This window comes from Rhynchophorus ferrugineus, unplaced genomic scaffold, assembly GCF_030347505.1.
Source record: "Rhynchophorus ferrugineus isolate W39M unplaced genomic scaffold, kcgeb_rfMv2 rfM2, whole genome shotgun sequence".
Classification (NCBI taxonomy): Eukaryota; Metazoa; Arthropoda; class Insecta; order Coleoptera; family Curculionidae; genus Rhynchophorus; species Rhynchophorus ferrugineus.
The window spans coordinates 80,277,326-80,288,915 of NW_027472581.1; the positions used below are offsets into that span (position 1 = coordinate 80,277,326).

Consider the following 11,590-nt stretch of genomic DNA (forward strand, 5'->3'; position numbering starts at 1 on the left):
GCTGTCATACACTTGTAGTACAAGATAAGATAAATAATGAAATCGCACACAAACAATACCCGATATTAACAAATACCTTTCTTAAATGTTAAAATAATTGAATGGGATTATAAATAGACTGGTTTCATTCATAGTAATCTGTAAAATTGTGATATTTTAAGAATAACTATTTCATTTATGAGAAAAGGAAATGGCTGATAAAAAATAAAACAAGTCTGCGTCACAGGTCAAATAATTTTATTATCAATTTACATATATATAACAACTCTCGAGAAAAATAAAACTTAATTTTTATTACAGGATACACGAGACGCATACGGATATAAGAATGATTCTGAAAACCGATCATTGATGATGTGAATTCCGTATATTACATTGTCACAATTATGTCATATATTTCTTATCACTTACATAAGAAAAACGAAAGAAGATCTCTTATCGGTAATATCTGATTAGTTCTTTCAATGCGAATGAGACGGTTCTGGAAGAGTTTGCTCTGAAATGAAAAATATATTACAAGCTACATTAAAATATCAAATTTTATCATCAGTTAAATGAATAATAGGAGTTTAAATAGATTATATGTTAGGTTAAACATATTTGAAAGAACAATGTTAATAGGAAATATAAATTACTCAATTAAAAATTTTAACATAAAATGGTATATTTTACACTTTTAGAATTAGTTGCCACTCTAATGCAGATAAATATTCCGTATAAAAAATGTTTGAAAATAATATGAAAAAGAAATTCAGTTTAAATTAATAATATTTTGTTATAAAAGTTCTTTAAATAAATTCACCATCAATATTAATACATTTTAATAACTCAAAAGATTCAAGTATCAAAAGCCATAAGAATGTACTTGAAACCATAGAATTATTTAAGGCTAGAACTGAACTACAATTATTTTCGAATTAAAATTAGTGACTCCAGAAGCTTTTAATATTGTTAAATAAATACATCAGAATCAAAAACTAACCATCAAACACAAGTTTAAAATAAATTGGATGATATTTGACACATATAAAATACACTGAGCTCTGAAATAACATATAGTTAATTGAATGTACCTGAATGTATTCAATTCACTTGTTCACTTCGATATTTTCCTTCAAGTTACCATACAGAATATGGTAGACACCAAAAATGTTACTAATGGAAATTTACTAACACAAAATACAGCTATACTTTCTTGTACCAAAAGATCAAAGAGCATCATCACCACCCACCAGTTACTAGCTGGATAATTGAAAAATATACTTAAATAAACAGTAACCATATAAATATATAAATGAAAGCAGAATATGTCTTAAAACGACAGCTTCAGAATCAAGTTAGAATGACCGATCAAGTCATTTAAAGAGTCCAAAAGCAACATATCTCTCAATAAGTCTCGGACCTAATTAGCTTTTGCTAACAATTTTTAAGCAAAATTCAACATTCATCAAGACTTCAACTTCCCTTCAAAAGTGACACGTTCAACGACGAAGTGCCCGCCTGAGATCTGCAAATAACAAGCAGTCATTGGGACGCCAGATCTAAAGTATATGATGGGTAGCAAAGCAAATCGAAACGCAGTTCGCTTTTTTCACTAAACGCCAGAGTGTCATTAAATTTTAATGCAACCTGTGAATCAACAGTTAGATGTAGATCAAGCCCGGAACTTATTGAGTGATGTGTTATCAGTTTAAATGTTAAATTGGGTTAATGAGGAGTTGATATTTAGTAAAGATCAAGTCATTTCGGAATCGAAACAACAGTTCAAACGTAAATACATAATAGGGATGTTATGGATATTCATCTCTAATAAGCAACTAAAGCGTCATTACGATTTTTATTAAAAAATGTGGATGTGAAAAGTGGAGTTTGCAACATTCCCAATAATAAACACATACTAGCATCAAATAATAAAATCGATATATTATAATTTACCTTACGATTTTTAGATGAATATCACTTAACTGCTCAGGAGTAGCGGCCATGGTGCTGCCATTATTCCTCTTTGGTAAAGTATCCAGTCCATTCATAACCCACTTAGTCGTGGTATCTCTGTTAAATTCAAGTAACTGAATAAATACATCGGCTACCTAGAAACAGAACCGCGTCAAGCTGTAATCTAAATTAATCGCCGTGTGCACATACATCAGGCAGTAGATAGGTTTGCAAATAAAAGACGCAAGACTGGATCAGAGTAGTTACAAGTTGTTGCCCAAATTGATTCAGTATGCCTTGCACCAGTTTCACTCTCTCTCGAAAATCGGGCTGTAATTGCCCTGTTACGCCTTGACTGATCAGGTCGCAGAAGAACTTCATCACGGAAACGTTGGCTTCTTTATGCTCGAGCTGCGAGGCCATTAAGGCACATTGCAGGATCGGCCCTAATGCACTGCAGGTTAGAAATGCTTTACTAGCTCTTCTTGTAAAACGACCACATAACCTGAAAGACAAAAAATGTATTATTACAGAATATTCCATTGAAATTCATTTTTTATTCCTTGTGTTCCAGTTATTTTGAACACAATTAATCAATATATTAATAATATCCTAATAATAATTGACTAGTTAGTCAATTTTCTTCTTATTGCATTTATTTGTTTTTCAAGCTCATTAAATCCGTCAGTACATAATAGATATTTGTAATTGCTTATAGCAAGTGTAGAATTAGACAGGAAAATCACCTCATTCACACAGCATCTGTATATGTTAATATTTACACCACTGTTAATTTTAAAGTTTATCTCTCTCGGAGCCAATAGATCAGAGCCTACAAGGCGCATAAACACTATACTATAAATAAAAATTAGACATGTTATATGGTAAATCAAAAAGTAATGTAGTTTGTCTATCAAAGAATATTTACCGCTTTATACACGTTCAAGGTGTTCCCAATATAACTAGGGAACAAAAATAAATATATAATATAAAATATAAAAACATAAATAAACGCAACATTGGTTCGAGGAAATTTAAGTAGTGATCGGGTCGCAACAATTGTAAAATAGTTTCTTTTAAAGAAAATTTCTTTATCAGACTCCGTTCTCATTCCAAATTCCATTTATCATGAAATCAACATGAAATTCTAACAATCTTAGATAACAAAGCACTCGTAAGTAAAAACAAACATTTGACTTTGTGCCTGAACGAGTTTTGGATTAAGTAGAACAAAAAGGCTAGTATCGTAAAACAAAAATAGAGCTCGAGATTGGATACTATCCCAGGTTATGCAATTACAATTAACGGACATGACATTGAACTACAGAACGCAGGCCCGAAATCGTGGTATTTTCGAGTATCTCTTAAGAGTCCCTCTATCGGCGTGAGTAGTTCGTAAGGAGTTCTGAACGAATCGAGAGACAGAAATGGGTTTCTTGAAGCAGCCTTCTCAATCACCACCAAGAACCCGAGCGAGTAGCGATCAAACGATAAAACATGATGCATCGACAGTGAGAATCAGAATTAACTAAATAATTTGCAAACAAAATTGAAATAAATAACAAACTTAGCGGAATCAGAACTAAGAACAACAGAATTCGCAAAAGAATTTGTAAAATAATTAGAAAGAACTTACAACAGAATTAAGAACAAAAGAACAGTCAGAACAGAATTGTCGAGAATAACACACTTAGTTAAGGAATATGAATTTATAAACAATCAGAGAGTCAAGATTTAATCAAAATTAAGAAGAAAGAAAAAGTATCAACACTAAACTTATACATTTATTATTAAGTTTATAACTATATTGTAGCGACCTTGAGGCATGTCGAGTTTTACATCTTAGAATAGCATCCTAATATAAAAATACCCAGAAAATATTATCCCAAATTTTGAACAAATGCGAGGTGCCAGCAACGACGTCCTGTAAACGATAACGAAGATCTGGCAAACCTGAGACGTTGATCTGGTATATTATTGAAGGGAACTTTAGATGATCCCATAGCCCAAGCGTTATCTTCAGATAACACTACGCCGCTACTTTTTATCTATTTGTATTTTCTTAATATTTTATAATGTGAAAAATAACACATAATAATCACATAATGCAGCCACTACAGTTTTATGTCGACCTACCTCGATTTACTGAGTCATATAATTCCCTAAAATATAATGTAACCCCTGTTAAGTGTGTGAATTAATTATCTTCTAGTGATTAGAATCACATTTGATTAATGTTCAACATAATAATAAGAATTAAAATGTAATATCTTTTAATTCTAGCAACATAACAGGTCAATTGAAAAGTCCCCATAGTAAAACACATTTTTGTGATACACTGATTATAGCGACCCTCCAACTTTTCGATACCATTTTGTAGTACTATTTGTTCTTTGCTTCAAAGTAGGCCTCAGTTTCGGCGATCACTTCTTCATTCGACGAAAATTTCTTCCCAGCGAGCATTCTTTTGAGATCTGAGAACGGGAAATAGTCGATGGGGGCCAGATCTGGAGAATATGATGGATGAGAAAGCAATCAGAAGCTCAATTTATGGATTTTTGATACGGTGCTTTGTCTTGGTGAGGCAGCACTTTCTTTTCCAAATGCGGCCGTTTTTCGGCGATTTCATCCTTCAATCGGTCCAATAACGCTATGTAATAATCGCTGCTGATGGTCCTTCATTTTTTAAGGTAGTTAATTAAAAAATATTCCATGCGCATCCCAAAATAAAGACGCCATAACTTTGCCAGCCGACTGTTGCGTTTTCCCACGCTTTGGAGAGGATTCATCGTGTGCAGTCCAGTCGGATGACTGTCGATTAGACTTGGGAGTAAAATTTGGAGCCATGTTTTATCCATTGTGACATATCGACGCAAAAACTCGGATTTATTACGCGTCGTGTTTTTGCCAAATATTCGTGAATGATATGATGTACACGTTCAGTTGATATTTTCAGTTTACAGTGTCTGCTATTTGATTCAGCTTCAATTTACGGTCATTCAAAATCATTTTGTGGATTTTTTAATGTTTTCGTCGGTAACAACCTCTTTTGTGCGTCCAATGCGTTCACTGTCTTCGGTGGTCATTTCACCATGTCTAAACTTAGCATACCAATCCTTGATGGTTGATTTTCCTAGGGCAGTGTCCAGAAACTCGGCATCAAGCCATGTTTTTGCGTCAACTGTATTTTTTCCCTTCAAAAAGCAATATTTTATCAACACACGAAATTCCTCTATATCAATTTTTTTCACAATAACAAAAGTTGTTTCACTCAAAAGGCTACAATTCACAAACTAACAATCCGACAGCTATCAAATTTATACACGCATCTTTTGAGGGTTAGGTTTAACTAAAAAATATATGGATTTAATTCTAGTAGCGCCATCTGTATGTTAGGCCGGGGACTTTTCAACTGACCTCTTAGCACTATGTGCACACTTAACACTATATACAAAAAAGAAATAGTTTGTCCTCAAGCCAAAAAGTAAAACAAAAATAAACCTGAACTTACCTGAAAAAATCATCTACAGTTTCTGGATGGTTTCTAAGTCCATCATCTCCCTGTAGTAATTGAAACGTGGGTTCCAGGAACATCTGTTGAAAGAAAAAAATATAAATTACACAGTTTGAACGTTAATACTTCGATCATTAACCTGTAACATGTCAATGAGACCGTTTACGCATTGCGGATTAGAAGCATACTCGTCCACTAAAATGCTACCGACGTACAAAAAACACGAATGTTTGTGAACACTATAAATCCGCACAATTTGACTAACCAAATTCTCCAGTATTTCTAGGATCTGAAAAGAAGAACCAGTTATTCGGATAATGTTGTAACAGGGACTGGGTACCTGACTGCTAGCGCATCTCAGCATAAACCTCACACTCCTACAACACCTTTCCATTATTCGGATGTCGTTTTGGTATCTGTCAAATACCCTGGAAAGGACCGGCCACGTCTCTAAAATCACTGCTTTACAAGGATGTATTTCATCTGTAAATTAATGAATTAAATTACAAATATATTAGATACAATCTTAATGTGTAATACAACCAATCCAGCCATTCAGTGATTTTCTTTCAAGTTTAGATCATATTAATGTTAAATGTCAATTGGGAGAGTTAAAGTTTTAAATTTATACGTTTTATATTCAGTACAATACTCGCAGACCACGAGATACCTCAAATTTACTAAAAACGTGTATAATAAAGCAACCTGCCTACTGTTTCATTAAAAGCAAAAGTGTGCAGATTGTGTGGTTCAGTTATTGCAGACAGATCCACTGCACTCTTTACATACACTTTAGTTATTGCCAGATCAATGCTTCATTTAATTACAATGAAAATATTGTATAAAAGAAAATTGCAACATAAGAATATTGGAACTTGTTTACTGGAAATCTTGAGAAACAAAGCCCATTTTTGTTTAGAAGGTTATTATTTTACTAAACCCTGGCATTTCTTGAAAGATTGAAGATACAGAATTGCAAACTTTGTTAGATCAAGACTGCACGCAAAAGGAACAATAAAAAAATTACTTATGTGAAATTGTGACGAGTGATGAAAATTATTTTCTCATGATATCCTGTACGTCATCGCCAAAACAAAATAAAATCATTTTTATACATTTTTTACTATTATTTAGTTTTGGGGCCTAAGTTATTAGACCATTTAACTGTTTTTATAATATCTGTGACATGGGAAAACAATTATAACTTGAAACAATATAAAATATCGCATTGTGTCGAATGTATGGTGAAGCTAGGCCAATATAAGATTGGCATTCGAGCAAACAGAAAAAGCGTGTCTAGCAAAAAGTATATCTCATCGGCTCGTTGTCGTGTACTTCGGATAATGGAGGTGCAAGTACCGGGGCGAGAGGAAACGGATCAGAAGTTAGATCTGGTAGAAAACCCCTTATGGTGGCCGTAAAATCCTATCTGGAAGAGTCCGAAATTCTGAACGAATCGGAATACAGAAAAAGGTTCCTTGAACTCCTTCTCAGTCACCATCAAGAACCCGAGGGAGGAGCGATAAACAACAGCAATCAAACGATAAAACATGATGCATCGACAACGAGAATCAGAATTGACTAAAGAATTAGCAAACAGAATTGATATAAATAACAAAATTATCGGAATCAGAAGTAAGAACAACAGAATTGACTAAAGAATTTCTGGAATAATTAGAAAGAATTTATAACAGAATTAAGAACAAAATAACAATCAGAACAGAATTGTCGAGAATAACAGAATTAGTCAAGGAAGATGAATTAAGGAACAGCCAAGAAAGTTAAAATTTAATCAGAATTAAGAAGAAAAAGTATCAACAATAGAAGTCAAGCATCAAGAATAGTAGAAATCTTAGATGTCGTGTGTATAATCATCAGTTGGGTCCGATGCCGGAATCAGTATTTTCTAAAACCAGACATTCGACTTAGCAAGTAATTTCCATCCTATTCAAAATTCTTTCACCATTACATATTGATTTAACATCCTTAATTGTATATATTTTTATATTATTCATTTAAATAAACAAACTCGTGTTTGGCATTCATTTACGAAAAGAGAGAAAATAAATTGAATTTCATTTGCAACACTGTTTTATCTCCTTAAAAACTCAACAGTGATTCTACCGTCTATCTGATGAAATACGCGGAAGATACTTTACTACGGACTCCTATAATCTGAGACAGTGAAGGCGGAATAAATCAGTCAACAACTGAAAATGTGTTAATTCTATTTGAGAAGTGGCATAAAGTCATAAAAAATAATTAATATTTGCAAAATTAAGTTACTGCCCATTACTTATATGAAATATATTGACCGAAAATTTGTAAAAATTAAGTTACACGCTCAATATTTACCTTCGCGGACGTTATTGATGATCATATGCCTTAATATAGAACTAAGTCGATCAAGCCACAAAACTGGATCCGTTTTGGTACCACGAGTAATGCTCTGATTCTGGTCTAACAATTGACAGAGCCCATTAGCTTGTATCATACAAAGCTCTCGCATTGGCGCTGTTATTTGGGAATGAGGCATCGCCGCCACAATAGCACTGACAGCCTTAAATAAGCCGACGACAACTTCTTCTGTGATCGAAAACGAGTCTACCTGATGCAACAACTGCATCAAAACCGGGACGACGTGGCCACACAGAGACCCACTACAAGTTGAGCAGATATTCTGCAGGGCACTGGCGGCTGCAAATCCTGCAATAAATAATAGTAATTTAGGGGATTTTAAATAACAATTTAGCAGAAAAATACAAAGTTTTCCAAGCAATTATTTTAACTCAAAATTACAATGAATAACGCTCATTATCATCAACACTTCTGAAAAAGTCCGTGAAATAAAAGTTCTTCATAAACCGTATACATTTCATAACTGGCGAGTATGATATACATTTCGGAACTTCGGTAGGACTCTGAGGAAACCATATAGTTGCTTTTTTTTAAATTCGTTCAATTGACAGGAATCAACTTATCAATAAAAGAGATTATCTAGAAAAGACAGGTTGACATTGAATTGGCAATCGTTCCGCAGTTTCCTGAAACATTCCTTGGTATAATTAAATGCATACAAAATATGGATCTAACCATATACTATTGCAATTAGGGAACATCAATACTTGAAATTAGGCGACCACAAAAAGCAGTAAACCACAGCTACCAAAAGCAATTGCAGCTTACTGAGTTTCTCAGCCTTAGACTTATTGGAGAATGGAGCATCACCAAAACTTGAGAAACCATTTCATGCAGAAACCATTTCAAAATATAGAAATTTTGGTAAAAATAGTGCTTTTTAGAAGTTTTTTTAGAAGTTAGACCAGCTAACGAAGCGATAATCTGTTTAAGTGTTTATGTCAAATTTAGATATGTGAAGTTTTTGTTTCTAAATCATACACATTTCATAATTTATATATAAATATCGAGCAACCTATCTTTCAAAAACACCTTTATATAATTTTGTTTGTCCTATTAGATACATGAAAAGATAAGAAAAAAATCAGGAAAAGGTGTTCCAGTAAAATAATGTATAAACTTGGTATGCTAAGACTCAGGGAGTGAAAATATATTTAAAAAAAAGAGAACTTACCCAAACCTGGTTGTTCAAGCGAGCGAATGATAAAATTTAATACTGGTATTAAAGTAGAAGGATGCTCCTCCATCCATTCACACAATTCGCCAAGAAGCATTAAAGAAGTATGACGCACGGCGATATGAGTGGTATCTGGCATATTTAAGATTCCCTCTATCACTTTGGGTACCACATCATTTTCAGAACTAAAACACATTAATGCTATAACATTTATATGAACCTGTAGAGAGTAGACTTACGTTAACACGTATTTAGCGACCGCCATCATTACAAAGAGAGCAGCCTCTGTCTGATCCCAAGTAGGAGATTGGTTCTCCAGGTTCAGGTACATCTGACAAAAGCAGCTAGTGCTACCCACAATGAAAGCTACATCCCTAATAATTTCCGACACCTTCATTCTAAAGTCCTTAAATTCATCGCCATTTTCAAGAAGTCCTGTGACATAATATTATGTCAAATACTGTATTATGCAAATTTAACAACCCACCCTCAGTGTCTGGCTCCATTTGGCAATGTCTACAGAGCGCAGTAATCAGTCTCTCTATATGTGGCCTGAAAAGGCTATTTATGTTGATGTTGCTATGCTGATAAAGTTGCTCACTTAGCATGTACCACAGATTAAACGTAATTTCTGCTACTTCATAATCATGATGCCCAACACATAACAAAACAAGATCCAAAGCTTTAGCAGAATAATGCATATTATTCGGACCACTACAAGTTACAATCTTGTCCAAAAAAGTTTCAGACAATTCAGTAAATAACCTACAATAATTATGTATTGGTAATAACTCTCTTCTATGGCATAACTCTTTTTTATATGCTCATATGTATCCATATCTTTTTCGAGCATAATATAAATGTATTGATATTATTACCTGCAATAGTCTATAGAACGGCTTTGGTCCTCATTAGCAACTGAATAATGATATGAAGGCTCAAGCTGAACTATATTATTAAACAAATAATTCTCCAAATCTACTAAATTATTATTATTTTCCAATGATCGAAGCAGTGTACATATACACTCTGTTGCTGAGTCGCAAAGGGCACCAGTGCTCTAAAGTATTCAAATTAAAATACTATGTAATCTAAAGGCATTAAACATCCACCTGTTTTCCTTCATGGGGATTAAAATCTAATATTTGAAATGCTAAGTTAACAATCACACTATTGGACAAATTCTGCAATCCTATAGCTTCCACCGAAACCCAAGACGTAAAACACCTTAAAGTTCTTGTCAAAATATGTGTATTTTCATTTAAATTGCTACCATATGTGTTGCAACAATGTGTAAGGAACTCTATAACAGTGGAGGAACACCTTTTGAGATCCTCTAACACTTCTTGACGCCTATTTTCACCTAGCCTAAATTAACTTAAATAATATAACAAAATCAAATGATAATGGGAACCTTTACCTAACAGATCTACTTTCCAATTCTTCTGGAAGTACAGTTAACACTTCTATTAAGGGCCATATATAAGAATGACTAGAAAACTTATTAATCAAGTCTAAAGGGGCCCCCTGCCACGCGGGCATCTGTAAAATTAAATCTGCTAATGCTAAACATAGTTGTGTTGTAATTATCCTATTAGTTTCTAAAATAAAATAAACAACTATTAAGATTCTTTTGAAAATTGAATGTCTTGTTACTACCTTCAGTTATTTGACTAAGATGTTCAAGCAATGAGTCTCTGAGCGAAGAATGCACTTCTAATGGCAATTCATGAAAAGACTGATGGATTTTTGTTCTCATAGTTTGGGCAGCAAAATAACATGATTCTAAGTCAGGCTTTTTGTGCAATAGTTCATCTGCTACTGTCCAGGCAAAAACCTAGAATAATTCTCCTTACAGTACTCTCCAAAAATGTATAATACCCATGATATGGTATTGATACTACATTATACTAACCGAATTTTGTAAATTTAAAAGCCATTGTGAAGCCCTTTCTTTTTCTTTCCTATCTGGATTTTTGTACAAAGTTGAAACTGCCAAAACCACTACTTCTAGGTTAGGTTTCTGATCCATTGCGATAAACAATCAATTTAAATGCTCAGATATATTTTAAAATGCTACGATAACGTGAAACATTTAAAGTCATTCTATAATAATTAAAAACTATTAATAAACTCCATAAAACAAAGAAACTACACTTCAAAATAAGCCCCAAGATAGACAAAATAAAACAATTCTAAACACCGACTTATACAGAAATAATCTCAAGTCTTCTTCTTTCGAACTAAAAGGCTAGAATATTTAAAACAAACTTAAACTGATCTTTCACTTTTCATAGAATTTTAAATTAATATTCTTAACACATTTAAACACTAAACAAAAATAACTTTCCAGATAATTTCCATAGCTAGATACTATTATCTAGTTACATTTACAATTTCTTATTCACAATCAAACTGGCTGCTAAAATAATTACAAAACCTAAAATTGTGTATTAGGGAAACCAAATACAAATCAATAAGAAAAAAAACGACCAAACAGAACGCATTGATGGTTGCGGATATTTTGGACTATTTGGAAATAAAAA

General features: G+C 33.2%; 1 protein-coding gene across 1 annotated transcript; it reads right to left on the reverse strand.

Annotated features, from left to right (window-relative positions):
* Window positions 1-220: 220 nt before the first annotated feature.
* Window positions 221-11,549, reverse strand: Tnpo-SR (transportin 3). The gene is made up of 15 exons (XM_076395030.1): window positions 10,960-11,549; window positions 10,704-10,881; window positions 10,465-10,645; window positions 10,157-10,412; window positions 9,923-10,104; window positions 9,532-9,809; window positions 9,284-9,479; window positions 9,042-9,229; window positions 7,805-8,155; window positions 5,790-5,932; window positions 5,589-5,738; window positions 5,447-5,529; window positions 2,146-2,440; window positions 1,936-2,090; window positions 221-496 (listed from the first exon to the last, which is right to left on the reverse strand). The coding sequence occupies exons 1-15, from the start codon at window positions 11,074-11,076 to the stop codon at window positions 436-438; spliced, it is 2,814 nt and encodes a 937-aa protein (XP_076251145.1). The 5' UTR covers window positions 11,077-11,549; the 3' UTR covers window positions 221-435.
* Between the last annotated feature and the right edge of the window lie 41 nt (window positions 11,550-11,590).